Below are 27,889 nucleotides of genomic sequence, written 5' to 3' on the forward strand. Positions count from 1 at the left end.
TTTGATTATATGATCCAGTGACCGTGTCCGCACTTGATGAAGAAATAACACATAGAAGAAAAGTAACACAAAGGTGTTAACATAAGTATTTATTAAATAAATGGAATAAAAGAGAAAGCTCATCCACCCAAACAAGCACAGGCACAAAGTTGCTCACATACACTGCAGAAGCAGAAAAAACAGTGTAGTCTTACTTGTTTGTAATTAAGGTAACTGTGCTTAACTGTACACCACAGTAGGAACTGTTTAATCTGTTTTGCAGAAAATAGTGCACACTCTCCCTGGAGTGAGCAAGTTTCCTGGTTATTACAGTATATCCCCTTAGTAACAACTGAAATAAGCTATTTTTTAAGAGTACAAAGCAGGGCATGCTACAGGAATACAAAGAATGTCTTTGAATTTCAAAACTGCCATACATAAATAGAACAAAAAATCTCAACTAATCACAGTCAAATAAGAACTCAAGGACAATTAATACTTTCACTAAAATTTAGCCATTTAAATCCAACAACTGATAGGCAAAATTAAAAAAAAAAAAAAGCACTTCTTTGTTATCAAATTACAGAAATGCCTTTTTAACTCACATTTCCAAAGGATATAAATAAAAGACCCCAACTGCAAAAAAATCTAGGAAATTGTTTGGGGTGCAGATTTAATATTTATCTTCAAGGAATGTCGCTTGCAAGGTTTTAGTTCCACGCCTCTGACACAAAAAGAATGTGTCTGGGAATAGAGAGTGCAAAACTCAAGTCTTAAGATCAAAATAAAATGTTTCAATTCTTCCTTGTGTAAATATCCTATACTTCAGAATTTTAAAAATAAGCACTTCCTGGCTTTTCTAGGAAAGCAGAAGCACCACTAGTTCATCTGATATTTGTAAAATATCAGATACGATAATTTTTTCCTTAGAAATCTTATCAAACCACTATTAGGAGAAATGTCCTCTTCCAGAATCGATAATGTGCACAAGCTGGTTTACTTTCAAGCTTGTTTATCTCTTAGCACAGCAGTATCAGTTCACCTGTGATAATGTAACTGGATCGCTCTGTGTATTTTGCATGTTAATGCATTTTCATCACTACTCTTTCTGTACACTATTAACCTCTACTGTGCAAAATCTTCTGACCTATGCTTCTGCTTGCACATAGTGTTCCAACTGTTCAACAGCAAACCCTCCCTCGCCCCCAAAATATTCCTCATGCTTGAAAGATGAGTTGGTAATCTAAAATTTCACTTCATAATCTTAAGTAATCTTAAATGGTACGGATAGGTGGAAAACAGCATCTGGCTCATTAAGATACTTGACTAAGGATTAGCTAGTAAAAGAAATAAGAAAGAACATATCAACACACAAACATTACAAAGCAAGTGGTAGGAGACAAAAATGAAGACCAGAAGGCTTCAGGCACTGGTTGATGTACTAATAACCAATTAAACTGCTCTGGTATAGCCTTGAAGAGCATTGAGGTGAACTTTCATCAATAAAGGGGGAAAAAAACCAGACATCGTGATCATAATTTTGAGGGGCTTGGCAGGACTGTGCAAAACTTGAAAATATGAAAGAGGCAGCAAAACTTATTACAGTAGCAGAGGGAGAAAGAAAGACCAGAGTGAATAGGGAGGAACAAGTGTGTGACGAGGCAGAGGATGAGCAGCTGATCAGTACTCTGGTGCAGCTGAGCACTTGTCCACAGCAGTCCATGCTATCTTCTTATAAAGCATCCTCTTAATGTAAACCATATGGAAAAAGGAAGGCATCTATAAGACATATTGTTGTAATTCCATAAAATCATCAATTAAAAAAGTTACCACTTAGGAAACCCACATTTGTCTTCTGTTAGAAGACATCTAGTGGATTTAGGACCCAATCTTACATTGTTACTATAATCTGCACCACTAGCAACGGTATGATTAGGACATTAAACAGAGGAATTGGCCACAGGCATTTTTATACTGTAAAGAATTGTAGAATGGTTTGGTTTTGAAGGGATCCTTAAAGGCCATATTGTCCACTCCCCCTGCAATGAGCTGAGATATCTTCAATTTGGTTGAGCTGCAAGCCCCATCCAACCTGATCTTGAATACTTCCAGGGATGGAGCATCTACCACCTCTCTGAGCAAATTGTTCCAGTGTTGCACCACCCTCAATGTAAAAAGTTGCTTCCTTGTACCTAGTCTAAATTTACTCTCTTTTAGTTTAAAACCATTACCCCTCATCCTACTGCAACAGGCCATGCTAAAAAGTTTGTCCCCATCTTTCTTGTAAGCCCTGTTTAAATATTGAAAGAGCAGAAGAGAAACTGCTTTCATTCATCATTTACACAGTCAGACAAATGGCACCAAATGTATTGTAAAGGCTAAGCATATTCAATGTTCATTTTTTAAATGAGAAGAGAAAGGTAAATTCTAAGAAAAATCATGCAGTCTTTCCACATCATGTCTGGTATCAACCACACTAAACATTTAAAAACTTTCAGTTAACGCTGGAGTGCCTATTTCCCCTATCATTACTGAAGCTCTGGCTTATTACAGATTGCTGGTTTCAGTTACCATTCTCTGTTTTTATCAGTTCTTTGATGATGTGCAACACCTTGTCACCTAGGAAAGAACAATAACAATGAATGGAATGGAGTGAGCTTAAAATTCATTCCCAAAACACATGAAAACAAGAAGATAAGCCTAGTTATCAGCAACATGAAATTTTAATTTCAGGCTATGCCAAACTCCAAAGCAAGACAAACGATTCCCACTTGCAAAGCAAAAAGGCAAAAAGTACACTCATAGTACACCCTTAGAAATGTATTAAATTATTCAATGAGCTGGTTGGGATAATGTGGTAATTTCAGTATTTCACATAGCAGATTGAGAAAGTGATGTAACTACAGATACATTAGAGGATGGGAACTCCCTTTCTTCCTCCCCATTTATAATATTAACAGAATCACAGAACAATCTGGGTTGGAAAGGACCTCGGAGATCATCAAGTCCAACCCTTAATCCACTACCACTGTGGTTACCAGACCATGGCACTGAGTGCCACATACAATCTCTTTTTAAAAACCTCTAGGGATGGAGAATCCACCACCTCCCTGGGCAGCCCATTCCAATGCTTGACTACTCTCTCTGTAAAGAATTTTTTCCTAGTATCTAACCTAAACCTCCCCTGACAGAGCTTAAGTCCATGCCCTCTTGGCCCAGCAGCCAATTCTTTTGAACATCCAGTGTTGAAAGTTTATATTGTGCTCCTCTGTCCCTCTGGGGGCCAACATGTAGTTCCCCACCATTGACTTCAATTGTGAGACTGAATAACACCATTAAAATTCATCTATACCTGAGGTTAACCACACACAATCTTGTTTTTGTTTTGAGATGCATACCTCACCATTACTATCACTGTCTTGAGTGTTGTTATCATGGGTATCAATAAAAGAGTAACTGTGCACATCTTCATATATCTGGACTGAGCAACATGATATATATAGGAAGAGTAATGACTTTTTTGCAAAATAATGTAAAAATATTCAAGTCATACTAACCCTACTGGGTGAGGATGCAGTAAAGTGCTGCTTCCTCAAATTTGCCACAAGGTCCATTCAAAAAATTAGTCATGTCAGTGATGCAGTAATACTTACCTTCAAGTGACATTTTAGGATTTTCAAGCTTTTTCCTTAAAACAGATTCAATGAGAACTCTCAGCTGTTTGAAAATTACTGCTATCTTTACAGGAGCCTGTAGAGCAGAGAAGACAAACATTTTCATTCCTCACTCAGACATTTTACACCACACCATACATTAAAAGATTACACTACATATAAACAGAAGTATTTCCACAAACATAATGCAAACACATAATTTTAAGCACACGGACAAGTCATTATATGATGCCCCCTTAACTATAAGCACCTGTTTAAGGCTGATGCTATGAGCATCATATAAGATCTCAGAACAAAACCAGAAAATCTGAAATATATTACAAGACACAATTAGCCCAGCAACTGCATAGCCTGTTGCCACATAGGGACCATTAGAAAAATTCTTCTACAAACCCAAAAGGGAGCTGCTTTTTAAAATTTTGTATTCATGATAACCAGAAATTTCAATTAGATGGTTGCTAGTGTGCATCAGTGGAGTCTGAGACACTACTGTCTTCCTTGAGTGTACCACAGAGTGCACAGGAGCCTAGAAAATTGTAACCAAGTAGCTGGCAGACTAGGAAAAGCCCATGCTTGCCATTTAACAATTTTTAAAGGATTTTGGCATGTCACCTATTTTAATTTGTCTGCAAAAATATCCTAAGAAAATGTACTGAGTTTTCCCATTTCTAAATAAAACTGGTTTCCCTGGGCAAAAAAACCCCAAAAAACTACACACACAAAACCCCAAGCACACAAACCCAGGTGAACAGATATTTCACATCTGGATATTTTTCTTTCCCCAATAATTCTGTGTAGGCTGTAGAGCAAAATAAATTGTATTTAAAATAGATATACTTTATTATAAGATTGTAGGAGAAAGTAATATAAAATAGCAGTCATCTGCTTTCGGTACCAGCTGTATGAAACAAGGTTTAGTCTATAATAACTTCTCTGAAAGAGTACTGACTTTCTTCATGAGGAGAGAACCAATGTGTTATACACCACATAATACATGTCTACCCTTTTGAGTGCAATTTGCTAAGATTTCATTAAATATATATAAACATTTTCTGAATTTTCTGTCTTAGGTTAGTGCAGTGCTGTTTTGGAAGCTAAGAGGCCACAGGGGTGGCTCCTTTGAGAAGCTGCTGGAAGCTCCCCGGGCTCCAATTCTGACTTTCCCTCTGGTCAAGGCCAAGCAGATATGGGAAGCTGGATGCACCTTTGTGAGTAACACTTAAGAAAATGAAAGTGGAAGGAGAAAAAAGAAAAAAGGAAAAAAAAAGGCCTGCAGAGAAAATGAGGAGGTGAGAGCAATGCCAGAGGAGAGAGATACAAAGGTCAGTGAGGAAGAATGAGGAGGAGGTGCCCAAGCAGAGATTTTCCCTCAGCCCCCATGGCAGCTGTCCCCCTGCAGCTCATGGAGAACCATGGTGCAGCAGTCCTTGAAGGATCACAGTGGGGGCAGAAGATGTGGATTAGTCAACCCGTGAAGGATCACAGGTGGACAGATGTAGAGCTGCATCCTGTGCAGCAGCATCAGGGGCAGATGTGGATCTCCAGCCATGAAGGAGCCTGTGACTGTTCCCAAAGCAGGCTGTGACTCTGTCAGCAGACCATGCTGTACCAGTTTGTTCCTGACAGACTGCACCTAGTGGATTTATGTTGAAGGGGTCTGTGAGGGACTCTCTCATGAGAGAGACCCCATACTGGAGTAGGGGAAGGCTGTGAGGAGTCCTCCCTCTGAAGAGGAGTGTGGTAGATATAATGTGTAGTGAACTGACCCTAAACTCTCACTCCCCATCCCCCTGTGTTGCTGAGAGTGAAGCAGGAGCGAAGTGATTCAGGTCTGGGAAGAAGAGAGGGGTGGGGGGACGGTATTAAAATCTGGTCATGTTCTCTCTTTCTCCTGATACATTTTTTTTCTTCCAAAGTCTGTTTTTCTGCTCATCACTGTAACTGGGGAATGCAAACCTCCATGTCCTTGTCTTGATTAACGAGCCTTTTGGGTGGATTTTCTCCACCTTGTCAGACAGTGGGTGGGGGGGGAGTGAGTGAGAAGAGACCTGGTTGGTTCCAGCTGGGCCTAAATTGTGACATTTGCTTTAATTTTCTCCTTTCTTCTCTGCCTCCTCTTCACCCCACATGTAAGAGGTTCTGAATTAAGCTTGTACATGAACTCTGCAATATTCATGAAACCACAAAAGGCATTATCACTAACGCACCTGAAAATGGATCCAGCCATCAACTGTCAGGAGACGCTCCCGATGCTGGACTTCTATATCCCCACCAAAAAGCAAGATGGGAAAGGGGGATATTAAAGTAGTCTCTCTCAAATACACTTTAGTGTACCTCACCTGCATATAAACAAACAAAAGCATTGAAAATGAATTAAATACCCCAAACCACATAAAATCTGTAACACCAAATTTGATTGCCACTTTTAAAATAAAAAATACACTTGTTTTGCTTTTAAGGTCAATCAACATGTAATACAGAATAACCAATGGCAATTTGCCTGCCTTAGACCACACAAAATATATCACCTTCAAATAAGTGAGAGGTTTATGTGATGCCAGGAAATTAAAGCCACTAATTTCCTGTTAAAATTCAAACAGGAAGATAATGTTAGCCTAGTGCTGTTCAGAGAAAACACATCAAAATTAATAAACCTACTGAAGTAAAACACGTCAAAATTTCCCATTATACATTATTCTTAGTAGCAGATGGCCTGTCCATCTATGTCCACATATGCATGTGTATACACATATAATAAACATGGGCAAACAACTACACACATACAGAGTAAACTATGGTGTCAGCATATGCTTCTTTTTGCTTTGGAGCTTCTCGCAGACAAAGATGGAATGGGATGTGAAGGAGCTGGAGTGTGAGGAAAGGAAACATCTTCACCTAGAAGTGCAGGCTTTTCATGTTCCACTGTTCATGCAGTAACTTACTGTCTTGTTCTTATATTACAGTGTTATTGGAGGCAGAAAATATTTTCAAGTCTGCAAAAAATACTATTGTAATGTAATGACAATGTAATGTCCCTAATGTAATGTCCTATCTGTCTACAGTAAATATTAAGCAATGACTGTCCAGGTTTGTTGTACTAGGAGCTTGTAGTAAATAAACACCTGAATTCAGCAAATAGTTGACAAAATCAGTTGGGAATGTGAATGAAGTGACAGGGAAAAAAAAAAGGCAGTTCAATCAATTGGTCATTTCATTTCAGTCATTACAGGAGATATGCAAGGCCTGTACAAAGTTCCAAAACTTTAGTCTGCTTACAACAGTAAAAAAAAGAAAGCACACTTGGAAACCCTATTACTACATAGTACTGATTAAAGTGATCATATTAAAGTCAACAGCACTGTTCAAAAATTATACTATTCAGTTAAAACAGTACACAGGAAGACCATTTCATACCAGTTTCACCAAGAAACGACTTTTTCATAATATTCTTTTTCTTCAGCAGTTGACTCATTTTATGGAGTTTAGGATCATTAGATACTAAAGACTTAAGATGAACATTCAGATACACTTTACACTAGTGTATCTTATTTTTATTAGAGGCATGAGCTACATTCTCTTTTACTTACCTTCTCCTGGTAAAGAAGCCATCCATATGTCTGTAAGTCTCGATTTACAGAGGAGGGATGCACTTGTGCTTTACCCTGAGGTGTTTCTACAATGCAAGCCAGCTTCTCTGTAATATCCACAGATTTTGTATACATTATTTTTCCTACGTTATCATACAGTCCTGCAGTCAACACAGCTTTAAGAAGAGATATTTCATGGAGAGAAAGGGGTTGCGTGGCTCCATTTCCATTCCATCCGCATTGCATTGCGGGTGCTGTGAATCCAGCTGCTCTGACCACCCTTATAAGTTCTTGCTTCACATCCTGAAATGAGTAGGGTATTAATGAAACTCAGTTTAAACAGGTTCAGCTGCAGTCCATGAGCAGGCAGTGACACTCCATCCCAAATATTAATGTTTGAGGGAAAAATCTCTTACAGAAAAACACTTGCATTTTCTGCAGCCAGTTTGAAATACTGGTTGTTTCTCTATGAAAAGCCTTATTGGACTACAGCATTAGATGGTTTATGTACACGGTACTACGGCACTATGTATATGGCAAATACTAAGTCTCTCACCTGTAGATATATTCGCATCAATTCCCCATTTCTGCTTAGGACAGCTTAATCATCAATTAAAACCTTTTCTCACCAAAATTAAAAGGCCATTGATAAAAGTCTGTGGCTCATCTTTCCAGCTAACTGCTGGCAGACCTGTTCATGAACATCAAGAATGACATGAAGTATTTTAACTCTTAGGTTTTGATTCTCTGGTAGAAGTAATAACTAGCTTCTTCAGTAGCAGCTGCTGCAAAGATGTATACCCAAAAAGAATGCATATCAAAGAACTCCAGTGCAGGCATAGCTACCTCAGCTGAGGGTCTGCATTTCATCAGTCCCTAGCATTCCACTTGTTTTTGTCTTTTCTAAATAGTAACTGTGATATATGAGATTCTCAGAAGGAAATTTTAGAAGATATTGTTTGAGTACAGAGAGTAATCAGTTTACCTCCAGAGTTAACAGTGAAGTCCTATTTAGGAAATTTCGTCTGCAGTAAGTCATTTCAGCACGATACCCCCCTTCTTGTCGAGCCTTTTTCCACCTAAGGGAAAAAAAATCCTACTTTATTATAGCAAAAAGAACCACGTCAAGAGCATAACATGAATGGGGCAGTAAATTAAAATGAAATACTATGTTTTGATCAGCATTCTCCACTGAAAACTAGGAAAAAGTGGCACTAATGTAGATGAATGCTGCTGGTTTACAAGTACCCAGCAGAAAATGCCCGTAACAAATTTGACAGATATGAACAAAAATACAAGGTAATTTTCTCTCAAGTTACACATTCCTGTCTTGACAGCTGGAAGACATTTCAGATGTGGTTTTTGAGACTCAGTGACAATATCCTAAAAAAAAAGTTTGTCATATTTTTAAATATATACATTTGTACTTTCTCAAATACAAAATATTCAGATCTGCACAGTACAAACAGCAAAGAAAACTAAAAGCACTAGCATGAACAGACACAGTATACCTAAGCCTGCGCACAAGCACAGTTAAATGGTGTGAAAGGACAAGCCACTAAGCAATCTATCCTTCTGTGTTACAGTATTTGGCAATATACTTAAAGTTTAAGTAAAAAACTATAAAGTTTTGAAGAGAAAAACTTCAAGTGCAAACAATTCAAGGGAAGATATTTAGGAATGTTTAAAGAACTACATTACTTAAAAGCTTTATCTGCATCTAGTTATAAACAGAGTGGAATTATAATTTACCCCAAATAAGCGTTGTAGATAGTTATATGGTCTGACACTGCCATTGCAAGAGATGATTTTGCAAGATCTGCTTCATCTTTTCGACCAATTGGTGTGGTAAATGGGGATTTTTCTGTCATAACAGCAGCCAGAGTTGCCTGCAATTAGCAAAGTACACATCACTTAAGAGTGTATTCTTATAACCTTAAGGGTTTATCATACAAATAGCTTTAAATTTTTTTTACAGTAATCTTTATTTATCTTCTACTAAGTCTCAAGGAAAACCTTTCATCATAAGAACTTCCTGCATAGACTTAAAACTTAGACATTGTTTACATAGTGCCTTGTATATACATCCATGAGCTTTTAAATCTCAAAACTCGAACGAAGTAATTTGTCAGATGACAGGGCAATACCTAATAGTATACACTGAAGATCAGAATAAACAACTACTATAGATTATATATATATATATTTTATGTAGAATATAAATTAATAGGAGAAATTGAGAGAATAAATTTACCTCCAATTTTCAGCTGGTAACATGCCCATGTTTGCTCTTAATTTGTAGTAAATTAGGATTAGTGCTAACTAAGCCAGTTTTCACATAATAAGTTGCCACATCAATTAATTTGTCATAGGTTTCCACTTATGTTTTTGGCTCACATGAACTGTGGGCTAATCCAGAATGGTTTAACCCACATGTAAGAGGGCTTTTTATTCAAGTGTCATACTGCCTGGCAATGTAGAAGACAGAACTGGAGGCCAAGTCTGACTGTCTGCTTGTGACTAGTACCTAGGAGTTTAAGAACACTTAGACTGTTCTCAAGCCTGATATCCAAGTGCATTAACCTAAAAATAAATGTTTTAACTTCTTACATCATCCTTCAAAATACCATGTTGCAAGTAATCAGAGTAATTATAAAAGAGTTAAACATTTCTGTAACTTTTAGGAAAAAAAATTAAAAAAAATTTTTACTCACCACAGGATCCAAGCAGCCAAATATAGCACCAAATATTAGCATTTTGCCAATCTTCACATTGACAGGAAGGGCTGCAAGGTGTTGGCCCAATGGAGTCAGTTTGGGCTCATTTAACAGACAAGCCCCTATCTTCCTCAACAGGTTCATTGCATTACCAATTACTTGCTGTTGTGGTGGGTCTAATGCTCTGGAAAGGAAATCTTCAGGAGAGCCAAGACTGCATTTCTGTGGAGTAAATGGTCATATATTTCAATATAAACATTTATTATAACGAACTTCTATAGTAGCTATAAGGGAAATGTAAAACTTGTTTTTCTAATCAAAACCTCATATTCCCTTCCCTCTTGACCAGCCTCTTGGTTCTCCCAGAACATGGACATGCCTCATATAAGGTTACAAAACTTCAGTGTCTGAAAGGACTTTTTATGGTATGATTTCTCAATCAGAAAGAAGTGAGCTACCACTGGTCACAGATGAGCAAAAGACCCTCAAACTTGCCAAGCTGCAGTTCACACTGGCACTACTGTGTCAGGTTGCTAGTTTTCCCACACATACCCTACTCACTCAGGATGGGGAGATACTAAAAGAAATCGCTTCCTTAAGGAAAATTGGTTTCAAGGCTATTTAACTAGATTTAAATTACCGATCTGAGGTAAGATGGAATAGTACAGTACATTACTCTCACTCAGCAGAATGCTCTGGGTTTTCCTCAACACAAAGGTAAACTGGTTTCCCCTTGCCCTGGTCCAAGAAGCCTTACTAACTGCACTGGATTAGGGCTGTTCCAGCAAATATTTTCAGCTAGCAAGGTCACTAATTCAAAAAACAAAACCTTACCATAATATGAAGGCATAGTTCTTCCAAAGGCACACGTAATATTTCTGGAACAGAATATTCCATGAAGCTTTCAAACCTGTACCATGATAAAACCAGATAATGACACTAAAGTTAATCTTTGAATTAAATCTATACATTCAGGTTTCAAATGCTTATTATTTGCAGATGTCATTTTGAGGCATAAGTGGGCAGGGAGAGGCAGCTGTTTTAATACATGGGTAGAGCACTCATCCTTTTAGAGTGTTCATGGTAAGATTGGAAAGCAAGAATTTTACTAAAAGAAGGAATGGCAGTAAGACTTCAATTTTGAAAATAAATTCTTAAAATGCATCCCTGCCAAACTGAAAGTCCTGCATGTTGCTAAAGGTTATTTTCAAAACACTTTAGCTTAACTGTTTCTCAGCTGAAAGTTGCTTCAGACTTTGACAAGTAGAAAAAAGGTTATTCCATTGTAGTAAGAGCAATTAATTCTGCAGTGCTGTGTGATTTGCTATTTCCCTAATCTCTTATTCATAGTGATACCAATTCTGAATCTGTAGTTCAGAACCCCCCAGATTTGTCTAATAAAAAGTTCAAATTTCAGGAGGTAAAGTTTGTGTACATTTGACGCAGGGAAGTAGATGATAAAACCGATCCACCACCATCTCCCGGTGCTGCATCTTTCCTTTAATGTTAAAAGAAATTTTGAAAACACATCACAGAGCTACTAAGCATAAATTAGATTTCTCTAAAAGATTGTGAATTATGATGCCTTATTCATACGGTATTAAAGCAATCCCTATTTTTACAGTCTCACATTTCTAGTTTGCACTAAAGTGAATTTCAGTAAGACTTCTAGGTTTTGCACAGAAGACAGACAAATACACTTACATGATTTACAACATCTTGCTAAGCTTACAGTACCTGTCTTTTGTGTACATTCGGAAGCAGAATCCATCCCTAACACGCCCGGCTCTTCCTTGTCGCTGCAGCGCACTGGCTTTACTAACAAAGGTCTCCTCCAGGGAACTCATCTGACTACTTTCATGATACCTTAAAAATTGCAGAACAAGTGCCTATTTGTATTTCAGAATTAAAACTGTGACAAATACTTCCCTTAAATACCAGCATAGTGATAATGTATCTAAATAGTATCTATTTGAAACTACTTTGTTTAGTTTTGAAAATGAAACATAGCTGGAAGAAACTCTACTGTACCTTAGATACAGACTAATGAGAGTCTAAAAACTGGAAAATGCAAGAACGATTGTTTGAGCTCATCTCTATGGTAATTCAGGATTATGCCTTCTAACAGACACATTTTAAACAAACAAAACTTCTGAAAGCCCTGATGCAGTATTAAAAGGATCTACTTTATTTCTAAACCAGTACTTAAGCATGATTCTCTGGGTTAATGAACAATTCCCCTTGCTATTCTTCACACCATTTGAAAATTCAAAGATTCATCCCAAACTTGTACCTAAACTGCAAGCTGTTCTATGAGCACAGTAATCTTTTCTGTCCAGAACTATAGTTAAATAAATGTACTTCAAAAAATCCTTGCTGAACTCTGATGTCCCAATATTTGCAATAATCACAGTATGACTGGTGAAAAAAAAAATCAAACTCACCTATTTTCTTTTGTTCTTCCAGTATCAATTACAAAGACAACATCTGGTATTGTAATACCCGTTTCTGCTATATTGGTTGCCAAAACAATCTGAAATGAAGTAATTTAACATAACTAGAAGAATTACAGAATGTTTAACAGTTTTAATCCTTTTGTTAAGTATTATAAAAAATATATACCTTTAAATGAAATTTTACCCAGAAATGTTTCCTTAAATAATCTGACAAAGCATTAAAAGCTGCAACTAAAATGGCTTAACCTTCCCCAATTACCGCAGAATCAAAACTAAATTTTGCATTGACTTTTTGTACTATCCTTCACCAAAAATACTAGTGTGTACTGGCCAAAATTGCTGAGCAATTTGGCAGCGAGTAAAATATCATATTCTTGAATAAAGGTTATAGCTTTTGCTTAACAATCGTTAAAATGCAGGAAAGCAACAATAAGTCTTAACTACAGACTTTCAAAGTATTTGCTTTAAAAAACTGATTACTGTCAAGGTTTTCACAGTGTGCCAACTTCTGTTACAGATCACCAAAGTAAAGAATTGTTTCTTTGCAAGAAAATTTCAGGAACTAGCTATTATGTACATTTGTATGGATACTTGTAGGATACGATTTTAAAACAATTCAGACTCCCACCCACAGAAGGCATCCCCTTTCGGTGGTGAACTTTGCTTTTCTAAATATGTCATACCTTTCTAATACCAAGAGGTGGTATTGTAAATGCAGCTGCTTGATCTTGAGTCGAAAGAACAGAATGCAAAGCTATCAATCTGTGCCTAGAACAAGATATGATGTTAATCAATATATACTTATCAAATTAAGATCCAGCAAAAAGAGATTAGAACAGTGACAACAGAAAGAAGAAAGCAAATAGACTAGATATTTGAAAGAGTAAAAACTTAACATGATTAGGCATGAAAGTCTGCTTTAGTGTTTTATTACAATATGATGAAAGGATAATGCCATTAGTTCATTGGGTTATTTTAATTGGCAATAACACTGCAAAAATACTACTACTGCAGAACTTCAGGTTAATTTACATCAAGAGCCTAGGAAATAAGGGAACTAGATGTCCATAAACCCAAATTCTTTACATTATGCTTTCAAGACAAGATCCATCATTGAAACTTTGCACAGAACTATAAACACATGCAACTTTCACCCCAGTAACAACAGCCTTCACAAGTCAGATGGCCACAGAGATTTGTCCTCTTCTTCTCTTCTGGACCCTGGCATCTTAGTCCATCTATGAATCTTTAGAATTTGAGGCCAAAAGATTATGACATCATGGTGCTAACTTGTAGTTACCCATAAAATAAATTTCAAAACTGTCTGTCATTACAACCCTATGCCATTTTCCTTGGTAGATTACTGTTTCTGGATCTCATCTCAGGAAGTAGTCACTTCTGTGTAAAAGGTAAGCCACAGAAACCAATATCCAGATACAGGATCTTCCACACCTTAAGAAGCGGAAAAGAAGTGGTCAATTGCCTTGTGATTTTGTTGAAAAATAAAATCAAAGGGAAAAAAATTATCTGTACCACTTCCAAGCACTTATATTTTGCCTTGTATAATTTTTAAATACTGAAAATATTTGAAATACAAACACATCAGATAGAACTCAGTTCCCCTTCTCAAGAATAACAGACCTTAAAAACTAATGAACATATTCATAAGTTAAACTATTAGCTTTACAGAAAACATTTGCATTACCTGTCACACAAATTAAATCTTCTGTCAGTTGAAATGAGATCATACAGTTGTTGGATATGAGCAAGACCTGGTAGAAAGATCAGCACAGCACCCTCAATATTCTTGAACTGAGGACTTCTATCTGGAAAGTTAGAGTGCAGGGACATAGTTAAAACAAATATGCATTTGCAACCAGCTTCACTTGAGAACAGGAACTAATGCTGGGTCCTGAGGTAGACATTTTTCAGGATGTTTCATATAGTAAAGCAATATACTTCATTATCTGCAAAAAGCACTGCAAAATAAGTTCAAAGGACAGCCTCAGGGATATCCACTTCTGAAGAAGTACACTGTACCTAAGTATGAGAGCAACTCCAAAATAAGTTCAAGGTTGATCTTGTAAGGGTTCATATAGAAAACAGCTTGCTGTGTACGACTGCTGTACTTTGCATAGTAAGGAGCCAAGTCAATAACAGATCCAGACTGGATTGGGACATGCTCCTAAAAAAGAGAAGGGGAAAAAAAAGACACTCAGTGTTTTGTAAGAAGGTAATAGAGCAGACAGTCAGTTCACTGTTCACTTAATTTAGGCTTCTGTTGCGTTTTAATCCTAGCCAGCAGCTAAGCCCCACACAGCCACTTGCTCATTTCCCTGCCAGTGGGATGGGGGAGAGAACTGGAAGGGTGAGCATGAGAAAACTCACAGGTCAAAATAGAGATCGTGTAACATGTAAAGCAAAAGCCTTGCAACAAAGCAAAACAAGGAATTAATTGACTACCTCCCATTGGCAGGCAGGTGTTCAGCCATCTGCAGGAAAGTAGGTCTCTATCATGTTTAACCGTAACTTGGGAAGACAAACACTATCATTCAATGTCCACCCCCTTCCTTATTCTTCCCCCAGCTTTATATGCTGAGCATAATGTCCATAATGGCAAGGAATATGTTTTTGGACAGTTGGGGTTAACTATCTTGGCTGTGTTTCCTTGGGACTTCTTGTGCAGCCCCAGCCTACTCACTGGTTGGGTGGAGTGAGAAGCAGAAGACCCTGAATCTCTCTAAGCACTATTCAGCAATATTTCAGCAAAAGCTGAAATATCCCTGCATTATCCCTGTTTTCAGTACAAATCCAAAGCAATGTCCCACATCAGCTACTATAAAGAAAAGTAACACTATCCCAGACAAAACCAGATAAGTTTCTTAAAACAAAGATTTAGATAAAAAAGATGTACATTTAAATGTCACAACAAAATCAGTGCCAGCTCGATTAAACAGCCACATACATAGCCTCTGTATAGGCAACTATCACTCTTAAACAACACCAGATTTAAAAAAAAATATAACGTTTACGAAAGCAGTAATATTTCACTGTACTGTTTCTCAAACAAAAAAATAGTTCTCAGGTCCACATCTAGCATTCCATTAGTATAAATTTAAAAAATGTGATATCAGGGTGGCTACTTTTTACTTTTCTTTCAAAACTCTTATTTTGGGGTATAAGAAACCAGTCTCCTCTTTCTGTTTTACCTCACCACACCATACTCAGCTAGTGGTTGCAATAAAGTTAAGAGTGAAGTAGGAGGCAAGACCTGAAGTGTTCTGGAGCAGGAGGAAAGAGGGAGACAGGCAGAATTAGCAGAGCATGGAAATTCTTTATAAGCATTCTTTATAAGCATCTTACAAATAACACAGAAGCTACATATGTAAGTGGTTCTACTGTAAATTATTTCACTGTTAATCAACACCCTTAAAGAATCTTGCCACTGCATATCCTTCTGTATACCACATAAAACCACACGGATGGATGGAGGAGGCACTCGAGGGAGCACTTGGGCTTCAACTACAAAAAAACCTACCAAACTAAATACTTTTTCAACCCAAAAACTAAATGCTTTTCCTTGCTGCTGCTTATAGATCGGCTGGAAATCTGTACAAGAGAAAATGTCAAATACAGCAAAAAGAACAGAACAATACAGAAGTTGGAAAGGCAAACATAAGGGTGCAGTGTTAAAAAACTTACCTTCCACTGTAGAAGTGTCACTGTATCTCCTGAAAGAGTATTTGTTCTTACACAAAACATTAACATTTAGTAAGAAAAATTAAAATAATAAAACAATTTAAAAAAAAAAAAAATCAAAGTTCCCAAAGCAAAACTGAAAACAGCAATTTTACCTGATGCTTTGTAGTGCCTCCTCCTTTACTAGTAACATTTATTGTTACTTCCTCCTCCTCCTCCAAGAACTTCTGACAATATTCTGAGTCTTTCTCCAGAACATAGCCAGTTGCTTCAATTACATCTTCAACATGGAAAATCTATAGTGAAAATCCACAGAAGAAATACAAGGCAGTCAAAAACTAATCAGCAACTTTTTTTTTTTTTAAACTTACAAACAAAGAACAAGAGAGCAGGCCCATTCCATTTAATGTTGTAGTATCTTGAAAGTTTCAACTTCATCTTTCTTACAATTTTGGAAAACCTAATCTTAGGCCTCTGGGCCTCTCTATGTGGTTGTTAACCATGCTTTGCCATAGCCTGCATAATGTCCATGAAAAACATACGTGATTGTGTAATGACACAGATGCATAGGAGGAGGCAAATTCTTTATTGCTTTCCTTTCTACTGAGGTTAAACAGACAACATATCAATGGACTGACTTCAATCAAAAATAAATCCATCAGAATAAATAGTAAAACCCTGTACTTCAAAGCTCTGAAACTGTATTTTCAAAAAGCAAAAGGATAACAAATCTTTGAAACAGACATTTACGGTACATATGTTTTTAAGAATGTGTTGTAGGTGTACTTCCTATAGGCAGTTATCACTCAGTCTCTGTAGCCACACATAGAAAGTGTCTGGCATAAGGAAAGAAATATTTACCTACCTCAACAGGGTAACTCCTCCCCGAGATCCTTAAAATAGGACAATGTGAGAAATAGCTGGAAAACTTCTCACTGTCTACAGTAGCACTCATTAAAATCAGATGCAGGTCTGAACGCTTATGCAAGATCTCCCTCAGAATAACTAGCAAGAAATCAGACTGGACACTTCTTTCATGTACCTAGAATTAGCAAGACATATCTATAGTAAGGCTTCAGTAAAAATAAAGGCCCAGAATATCTATAGTTTTTGCAGAATAGTAAAAACTGATAACCTCATCTACAATAACATGAGATATACTTGAGAGAAGACCATCTTCTTGAAGTTTTCGAAGCAGGACACCTGTTGTACAGTACAGTAGTCTGGTGGCTTCTCCTGTTCTCGATTCCATACGAATTTGATACCCACACAGGGAATTCTTTAAGAAAAAAGAAATAGGAATAACTCAAAGTAGTATTCAAGCTCAATACATTAAAAACAAAGTGAAATTTAAGCAATTAGATTCAGAGACCACACAACTTGCTAATTAATTAGTATGGTGAATGACTACCTCAGTTTTTTCATTCATGCAGTTTGCTTTGTTAAGGGAGGGAAAAAACACTGAAATCTACAGCTGTTTCTCCAGAGTAACAACAAGCTGGTAAACTCATTTTTAGGGTTGTCTACATTCATGCAGTTGCTCTATCAGTTGGTACCCCTCTCCCACACAAGAAGGATAATTAGGAAAAAAGGAGAGCCATGGATTGAAATGAAAACAGACTTAATAAAATAGTGATAACTACCATTAATCCCAATACTAATATGAATTAAAGTTATACTCTGCCCATGCAGTGGTTGCAAGCTGTGTGCTCCCATCAGTGGATGCTAGATGTCAAACACTGGAAGTTCCACAGACCCAGTGAGAGCAAGCAAACAGGAGAGGAGGCCTTGGGAGGCAGAGAGATGGTAAGACTCTTCAGGGACAGGGGCCATTGAGGAAGAGCCTTATCTCCAGCAAACTTCCCCATTTATGGCAAGAATGACTTTTATCTACAAAATCCTTCTGATGTCCAGCTTGAATCAGCTGCTGAGCACTTCCCTTCTAGCCCTAGGACCCAGCTAGGAACCAGCCTAGCTCTAGGACCTAGCTCAAAGCTGCTAAAGACCTTCATCACTATAGAAACCCACATACTGTAGCTCGCCACAAACTAAAAAATTGCGTGCCACGGTCTTCTCAAAAATTGCAGCTTCCCTGAACAGAAAACTGGTTCTTTAATTTTATTCCAGGAAACCAGGACAGGGGTTCTTAAGAGTCCTCAAAAAGAAGTATTTTTTGCACACACATGATCTTAGTTTTCTTCAAGAAACACAATAACTTAGATTGGAAAGGCCTCTTTCAAAGCAGGGCCTCACTCAAGTCCACATTGGATTGCTCAGAGCCATAGTCAGGAGAGTGCTCTTAATCACACTCTAAATAAATTTTAGAAATCATCTATGGTTACACAGAGGTTCACAGGTGACAATTTGGAAAGAAGCAGTTGGCACAGCAGGAAGGCCTTTTTAAGAGCTAACAACATGTAATTATTTGGTTGTTTAAGAAATTTTTTTCACTCTGTACCAACAACCTAGCCCTCTGTATCTGATCAAAACTAGAAAAAGGAATTCAGAAACATCTTACTTTTCCTCCTGGTCCTGATTCACAGCCTAGCTCCTCACAAACCCTGGTTGCGAGACTCACTGCTGAGATTCTTCGGGGTTGTGTGCAAACAATATTACATTTACTTGATCCTTCATCTAATAATAAATCCTCCAACAAGAAATGAGGCACCTGGGTACTCTTTCCACTGCCTGTTTCACCAGCAACAACAACTACTCTATGTTTTTTAAGGGTTTCTACTATTGAGTGTCTGTGTTTAAACACAGGTAACTCCTGTCTCTCTTTCAGAAGCCTCTGGTATCTGGAGGAACTTTGCAGCTTTTTGAACAAAATCCTTGAAGGTTCCAAATTCTCTCTCTCTGATGTCTCAAGGGAGAGACTGCTGAAGTCCTCATCAGAAACTAAGTTTTCCCAAGTATCTTCAGGACCCTCAGATACTTTTGGTTGGTTTTCAGACTGTAGCTGTTGTTGTTGTTTGAGTTTGTTTAGTAATTTAGCAATAAAGTTATCACGAGGTTTGTTGGTTTCCATCTTGTTTTCTTCTTCCTTTTTCTTTTCAATATCTCTCCATTCCAGCCACACATCTCGGTAAGTAGGAGGCAGCAACTGATGAACAGACTGAAGGTAGCAAAAGCAGAAAATCTTAATTAGCAGCATCACTAACATTTTGTGTAGAAGAACTTCAGTGGCAAAAGATATGGAAAAACATGAAATATGACACTATTTTGAAATACAGAAACTATGAAAACAATAATATAATCATTGACTTAACCCTAATTTCAATAGGCTTGCATTCTTTACAACACTGAAAAAACAGTTGTATTATCAAAAAATTCCTCCCTGTACACTGCAACAGATATACATGATTGTAGATAAAACTAAATGAACACATAATACAAGCAAAGAATTTAGTGGGAAACACTTCATTAAACTGTTTCAAAAATTTCACTACAGATACTAATGGCTGGACCTGATGATCTTAAAAGGTATTTTCCAACCCAAATGAATTTATTACTCTCTATCATAAAAATGTTCAGAGGCAAATCCCAGAACAGGAATAATAGTAAAAATCTTACTTGTCCTTTGGTTAAATGATAGAGTGCCAAAGTAGCAGCTAGATGTTGTGCTTGCATACTATCTTCTGTTAGAATTGTAGGACACATCGTCATTACATCATCTGATGATTTGACAATCCTGACCCTTAAAGACATACAGGCATTTCTCTTAATTTTTAACCCATATAAAATAGCAAACTGTTAATAAACTGCTTAAAACACAAGTGAAATTCAAATAGAGAAAATAAGATGAATAAATTTAATGCTACCCAGGGGTATTTAATGAACAGAAACATCTGATAATGTTTGATTGAATCAAAGAAATTCACTGTTGCTGAAAATTTATCTTTTTTTTTTCTCTCTTAACAAATGTCTTTTATTCAGAGCAACAATATTTATACACATACAGATCACAATTAAGGTTAGTTGCTTTGGAAGAAGGACTGTATGTTTGTTTGTTTGTAACTATCTAGATAACAGCATTTTATCTCGCATGTTTGAGATAACAGTAATCTGAGATGCAAACATCTGTCTAACAGCTACACAGCAGCCAGAACAGCACTTTTTTCTAATACTCTCAAGAGGGCGGTATATTAGGAGGTTTTAACTTGACCAAGAATACAGATTTTTACTTAGTTCCTCAAGGAGTATTACTCATCTGTAAACCTGTATCTACTTCATTTGTACCTGGTAATTTTGTAGTCCACACCATTACATTATAGGCTTGTTTACTGAAAGGAATTAAAAAACAAAACCAAACCAAACAAAAAACCCCAGAACTGATATTGCACTATTTTGGTTACAAGTTTATGGTAGCTTTAATACAAATCTCTAACTTGCACACATTATTTTAAAAAATACCCAAAGGGGGGGGTTGTTGCTATTCATATGCTTAAAACCTATGATTTAATGTATTACTTTGCATGAGAATACCAGAAGTTAACTGTCCAAGTGTACCACAAAAGTTTGCATCACAACCTTTCATTCAGCAGTACAGAACTAAAAACTAATCCCTTCTTAATGAGACCATTTAATAGAATCTTATTTGTGCATCAGCATCCAGTGCAATACCCAGAGTGAACTACCCTCCTGGTCGACTAAGAATAATAAACACACTATAGTCATATAAATATGAAACATGACAAGACAAAAGTAGCCAGCCTTTTTATTTTTAGCTGAATAAAAAGGAAAATTTAAAGTTTATAGGGAATACATACCTACATTTCCAATATTTTCCAACTTGTACCTTTTCAAACGCAGGGTTTGGGCTCTTGGGAAAATTCTTCCTGCACCAGTCAATCAAAAATTGCTTTGGAGATTTACCAGTCCAGCTTCGAGCACTATAATCAAAATTTCTTACATCTAGCGGTTCTCTCTTTTTCACTACAAGAGCAAAAAGACATTTTAAATCTCCTAAAATTTTTTATACATTTATTTTACAGACTCTGACAGCCAAGAATATTCTTACTTTTTGTTCAAGTGTGTTTCTTATGAGAGAGCAGTATTTTCCAAAATGTTTTGCAGAAATACTGGTACTGATATTGGGCAGAAATTCCTGCAATTCCCACAAGTTTCTCCCAGGAAATTAACTACAGTATTTTGCCAGATTTGATACCCAAATAACTTAAGAACTTTAGAGAATTTGGTTATCGGTAAATAACATAACAGTTTGAAGGTTTACAGTACAAATGGTTAAGCTGAGAGGATGACAGTGAACACAGTAGCTAGCATTACAATGAGAAAAAACTTTTAGACATGACATCACAGCAAAAATAGCTTTCAACATCAGCTAAAACAAATCAAGATCCCTTACAGTAACCTTGGACAGTAAAGTAGTTCACCTTGCCTTTCCTGCATTCAGAGCTTGACGACTCAGAACTGCAAGGCAATGCAGCCTAGGAAAAGTAAGAGCTAACACCAGAATTTTTTTTGTTAACACTTTAAGCTTGTACTGAACCATTTCCAACACACCTTTTTCTTCCTTTGCAGCACCTTCAGGTTTTTCAAGCAAGCTCAAATTCAAAGTTGTTTCTTGTGGCTGGGAGGATGGAGCTTTTTTCTTTTCATTTTGGTTCTGGTTTGAAATCTTTATAGCTGGATTAAACACTGGATGTTCTTCAAGTATTGCCATTTCTGTCAGAGAGAATATAACTTAGACCCTCCAATCACTGAACATTTCTTCTTTTCTTTTTAAAGATCAATTATATTAATTCATACTGAACCCAGAAAATGGAAGTAGTCAAGCACCGCTACTGACTTACTGGAATTTGACCTACATGAGAAGGATATTCGGGAAAGTCTGCAATTCACATGGAGTGGAAGACAATTAAATCACTTCAATGTGATTTAAACTTCTATGCAAGTATGCAGGTCACAAAGTAACACAGGTATTTGCACAGCTTTACCTTGCTGAATTCTTCTGATTTTCTCTTGTGCTACTTTCTGGCCTTGCTTGTCTTTGTCTTGCTTGGAAATGCTTGCTTGTTCCTTCAGTTCCGAAAGTTTGGCAGCCAGCTGTACATATCTGTCATTCTATTTCAAACAGAATTATGCTTGTCAGAATTATGCTTGTCACATTTAGTGAACTTCATAATGAAAAGTGTGTGTCCGTGTGTGGTGGTGGGGAAGCTGTCCTTCATTCCAAACTTAAACAAAGAAGGAACAATTACAGTTTATGTCACCAACAATCAAAATCTTAGAATTTCATAGATGAATGCCTAATCTCACCGAGATACGTTTCAAGAATTTTCCCTTTCCAGCACAACACATACAGTATTTTGAGCCCCATGAGTAAAACTAAGAAAGGAAAAACAACTTGTGAAAGAAGCATCAACACATTTCTCCTTCAATTCCCTGCAAATGTAAAAATAGGTAACATTTAAAAAGTACTCAATTTATAACGGATCCATCACTCGCAAAAGTGCCAGACATGTCAATTTTTTCCACCATTTTATCTTACTGGGTCAAACTTTTCTTCATCTGTTTCTTTTGCAGCCTCGTTCTTCTCTTCATCGCTCTGTTGCTCAGCATATCGCAAAATCCATTCCTTCACACTTACTTCTTTTTCCTTCCCCACATTGGTCTCCTAGGAGGAGCAAGGAAAAGTACTGATAACAGTAAGCAAACCCACCAGTGCCCTAATCTGCCAGTATTTACAAACTATTGCTTCATATTTTATATAAAACCATACCACATGACATAACAAAAGCACACAAATCCCTCCAACCAGGGTAAACATCTCCTAATATACTCAGGTATATACCCTTCTAACACTTGATTATGACTGCTGTAAGCAAAACTTTTGCAAGAAATCTTTCCAATGTCTAGATTTAAGATTCAATAAACAAAGAAATCAAACACTGCAAGTACACAGGCAAGTTGAAATCCACACAAGTAGGTAAAAAGTGCCATATATAACTCAATGAACAGATTTCAGGAGAAAATTAAGCTATGCTTTGCCACAAATACAGACTACAAAGAGTGTTCAAAACTTCACAGTACAAAAATTGTCACCAAAAAATTATACAAAAAAAGTGACCACGACACTGCAGTTAAAATAATATGCAAGACAATTATTAAGCATACCAAATCTTAATAAGTTTTTTGCATCAGTGCAGGAAATTAATGTAAAATCTACGTTTAAGAAAACTTCATTCTGTCTTCCTCTTGGTAAAAAAAAATTAATTTCTCAGATTACCTTAGTTTCGGGGGCAGTTTTTTTCTTTTTGTTATCTATTGAGTGAGGTGGGAGTTCATGTCGTGACACAGGAGAACAAAACTTTGCTCTGGGTTTCTGTTGCTGTTCCTCAAACTGCTGGCTAAAACCATCAGGCAAGGCATCTTCAGAATAAAAAAAACAAAACAAACCACACATCACAAAATATGTCAATAAATAATTACTGAAAATAATTTGAAGTGTGTTGGGAGACAACCAGAACATACAACAGAAACAGAAGGCCTGAAGTAAAATCAGCCATTTGTTTGTTGTATTTCGTAAAACCCTAAGAGAAGGAACAAGAAGTCTAAGACATTATATATTACAAAATACATCAGACCAAGTCAGCAGAGCATTTGGGAAAGGAACACTGTGATGATTACCAGTCTTAGTGAAACAATATATTTAATTACCATCATCAAGCATTTCCATGTCAGAGCAGTTGCTATTACTATTCTGTTACAAACTGTAGTCAATTCTGACATGATACTGACCATCAGGAAGGTTTAAACACAGCCAATCAAGTGCAGAGTGAAGATCACCACCATGTAAAAGTGTATTTTTCATTGCTTCCTCAATGTGCTCAGTCTTAAAAGAGAATCTTTGTAAAGCCATGTATACATCCTATAAATAAAAAAGTTTAGGTTTTAATTTAGCAATCTAATATAAGCTTGCAAACTCCTATTTTCCATGTATCAGGTAAATGGCATTTAATGGAGATAAGCAGAAATTAATGTATCACAGTATGAGTAGAAAAGCCTGTTTTGTATATATATATTTACTTATAATTTTATTGTAAATATGTATGAATAAGTATAAATAAATATACATTCCAGCCTCTGTACAGAACATACTTCCTAGTTAGAAAAATAAACCTAAAATTTTACAGCTCTATGGAACAAAAAATGTAGGACACTTAAACCATTCAGAGTAAGTTTGATTCCCCTATGCTCTCTGAAGGCTCCTACTATTGCTATGGAATGCATAAAGATGTATCTTTTCTAATAAGCACACCTGTCAATTCTACTGACTTGATCAATGTAGCCACTGGAAAGCATGTTTCACTGGCTTGTACTACAGAGGTGTGGTATGACACCCGATATGAAAGACAAAAGAAACTGTTTAATCTAAATAAACAATGATCAGAGAACACCACTTCAAACTCTACCTGTAGTTTCTTAGCAGTAAGTCGTCTGGAAATCATTCCTTTGTCATCATTTTGTTTCTTGTGGTCATTGATTATATCAATAATCCTTTTCTCCAAATTACCATTTATCATCACCTGAACAGAACATATTAGTTGGCACAAAGCAAAACAATACAGATTTTTGTAACATATTATGCTCTTCACAGTTAATAAAGAACGTAGAAATATCTCTGCCATTCAAATCCCAACTTCTCCAGCTTTCCCTAAGTGCAGTTAATAATTATTGCAAAAGGGACACTGCCTTCCCCTTTTTCACTTTTGCAAGCTATATGCTTTTTTCTTGAAACAGAAAAGTTTACTCCTTATTACAGAGAAAGCCTTTTTAAGTCTTCAAGGTAATTCCATATGTCAAAGGAAGTAATATAAGGAAATAAATTTTTTAAAAATCTACAAGAACAAGGCCTTTCTTTTCTTAGTCTTACACGGACCAGTATAAAATTATTTGATCATCAAGATACAGCCTGTGACACTCTTCTTCCTATATGCCATTTAAAAAAAAAACAACAGCCACTCCAGTAGAATAACAATTTTAGTACTTTTAACAATTCTAAATATGAACTAAGCTTTGGCTGCTACTCAGGCTGCTGCAAAAATGTGTTCTTCCTCTGACAAGAAGAATCCATATGCACAGCAGAAGCCCAAATATAATGCTTAATAATTCTGCATGCATTGTTTCTTAAAAAAGACATTCTCCTGCCTCCTTAATTTACCCGTTTCTTTAAGCACACTCAAAATCCCAAACACATCAAGCTCAAGATAGTCACCTAATGCATTAACGTAATTTACCTACATAACACAGTACTGGAGGAGAGCTGAAGAAATATTTATTCAGCTAACAATACAATGAAAACTAAAACTGTGTTATTTAACAAAGATACTGACCTTAAGAATAGATTTATCTAGATTTGCAGCAGCACTAGACTCTGTTGTTGAACTGAAACTGTAAGTTTTTGGACCTGCAAATAGCAAATAGCCATCAATTATATATGCAGAACAAGGAGAGCATTATTTATAGTAGCAAAAGCAGACTGATCGTAACACAAGTTAATGCAAGCAAATATTACACTAATTTTTCTGAAAAATGCAGATCCACAACAATAATTATTGACACAGAAAGGGCGTTGAACATGGAATAGCAAAGAAGGGTATGAGTCTTAGCAGACAAAATATAAAATCCCAGGTAGCACTGTGAGAAGAAATAGGATTGACTTTGAAATTAGGGAAGCCAGTAGCAGGTTCCAAACAAGCAAGAGTGTTTTGGGCTTTTCATTACAAAGTTCATAGCTATGTAACAGAACTCTTTGCTACTAAAGCTGTGGATATTGGATGTTTAACTACGTCCAAGAGCAGGCAAGATAGCTTTGTAGTAAGGAAATCAATCAATCTGGGAGGGCATTGAAAAAAACCTATCATCTGGCTCAGGAAGACCTTAGGCTTCAACTGGTGGATGTATTTTCAACCTGTTCTTACCTAAGCACCTGCTAGTACCCCCTATATAGGAGTGGGCATTGCATGACAGAGGCCTTTGGTCTGATCCGTTACAGTCACTCCTGAATATTTTTCATTCAGCAGCTGTTAGGAAAACACTAGTTTTCAAAGCATTCTCCACTGTCCTTAGAATGGTTTGGCTTCTCACAACACACACCTTGCTGCTGCATTTCATCATTTTCAGAACACACTGTCTGGTACCGCAACAGGTGAAACCAACCTGAGCAACCAGCAGCTTTCACCACCCCTTGAAGCTGTGTGTTTCCCCCTGCACCCCAGAGAACTGGCACTGCCACCTCCCAGCCCACTGCTCACAGCATGTCTGCTCCCCCGTGCCTGCAAAGAGTCTCCAGCAGAGCACACTTTTAGATGAGGACTGGATGTAGGCAACCACATTTCAGAAAAAATGCAGTGAGCTCCGGTCAGGAGCTACCAAGAGCTGTCAGCACTCACTAGCTGATCACTGGCATTTACTGGTAAGCTGTACAACTACTCAGTACTTAGACTAAACTAACTTAGCTGTCATGTACACGGACTTATTATTTCTCCACAGCAGACAGTCTAGGAGATAAACAGGATAGTTTGTGAAGAAGACTGAGTACGCTGGTGTCAGAGAAGTGGTAGACACAAGAAACAGGCTTAGCAAAGCCCACATTTTTAAAAGCAGAGTGCATGAAGAGGTGCAGAAAATTTAAGCCCAATTTTGTGTTACCAAAATGGAATCTGAAATGGCTTGGGCCATCGCATGCTTACAGGCTGTGACACAAGCCATTTCTGATGTTATAAGGTACCTGAGCTACTTTTGACAAAGCAAGTTTATTGAAGACAGCCATCTCACAGTGCTGCATAGCACTGGTTTTCCAGGCTGCACCCAGAACAGGCACCCCTCAGCTCGTCCAGCGTTGCTGAAGTGCCTCCAGAAACCGCTCAGGACTTTCACCATGACACACGAAAATTATATCCCGATTCCGTATTACATAAAGAATACACGGAATGCACAGCTACAAAACCAGCCCGTTACTAGGCAAGTGCCACACCAATACCTGCTCCATAAGAAGGAGCAACAATCCAATGAGACTTTGTGCAATTAACCAACACATCGACAGGACCCATCTGCTCAGGGACACCTCGGGAAAAGACGCTACAGCCAGACCTGGCCAGCCCCGTGCCCGAGGGTTTTCCGGAGCCTCCCTCGACGACGAACAACGCCAACCCCCATTTCAGGAGCAGGCCTGTTCGCGGACAACCCAGAGGCAGGGGCAGGCGGCTCCCTCCTGGACTCCCTGGCAAAGCTGCCCCTCCCTGTGCTTCCTGCCGGCCGGGACACCCCCTCCGCCGCCCGACCCCTGCACCCCGCTTCCCCACAGCACAGCCGCCTCCAGGCCTCACTGGCCGGCGACGCCTCACGCCGCGGGGCCCGGTACCTTGCTTAACACGCGGCTCCTTGGAGGAGGGCGGCGGCCGGGCCGCCCCCCGGCTGTTCGCCTCCGCGGCAGCAGCGGCGGCGCCGGCCTCGGCAGCAGCCCGAGCACGGGCGGCAGCGGTGGCGGCAGAGGCGGTATGAGCCGCGCTGCCCGCTCGCTGCTTCTTATTGCGGCCACCCATGGCACCCCGGCCGGCAGCTGAGCCCGCCCGGCCCGTATATCCGGGCACCGCGCTCGGCACCGCCCCCGCTCCCCGTGGGTCTCCGCCTCCCGCTCGGCACCGCCCCCCCCGGGCTCCCTCCTCCCGCCCCACGTTGGTCTATGGGTACGCGCCGCGCCGCCGCCATCCCCAGGCCTGGCGGGAATCAGCTTCCGGGTCACGGGGCACAGC

The 27,889-nt window shown here is 38.0% G+C and overlaps 1 protein-coding gene across 1 annotated transcript; it reads right to left on the bottom strand.

The window, feature by feature from the left end:
• Positions 1-74: 74 nt before the first annotated feature.
• Positions 75-27,707, bottom strand: DHX29 (DExH-box helicase 29). Its single transcript, XM_030467679.1, has 28 exons — positions 27,499-27,707; positions 25,469-25,542; positions 24,548-24,661; positions 23,874-24,003; positions 23,362-23,504; positions 22,624-22,749; positions 22,070-22,196; positions 21,636-21,797; positions 20,882-21,047; positions 19,686-19,809; positions 18,631-19,227; positions 17,248-17,391; positions 16,978-17,154; positions 16,268-16,408; positions 14,454-14,598; positions 14,119-14,239; positions 13,097-13,181; positions 12,402-12,490; positions 11,695-11,823; positions 10,792-10,867; positions 9,955-10,179; positions 8,993-9,129; positions 8,226-8,319; positions 7,241-7,543; positions 5,861-5,992; positions 3,633-3,729; positions 2,551-2,598; positions 75-1,725 (listed from the first exon to the last, which is right to left on the bottom strand). The coding sequence occupies exons 1-28, from the start codon at positions 27,677-27,679 to the stop codon at positions 1,712-1,714; spliced, it is 4,101 nt and encodes a 1,366-aa protein (XP_030323539.1). The 5' UTR covers positions 27,680-27,707; the 3' UTR covers positions 75-1,711.
• Between the last annotated feature and the right edge of the window lie 182 nt (positions 27,708-27,889).

Source organism: Calypte anna, chromosome Z (assembly GCF_003957555.1).
Source record: "Calypte anna isolate BGI_N300 chromosome Z, bCalAnn1_v1.p, whole genome shotgun sequence".
In the NCBI taxonomy this organism is placed as follows: Eukaryota; Metazoa; Chordata; class Aves; order Apodiformes; family Trochilidae; genus Calypte; species Calypte anna.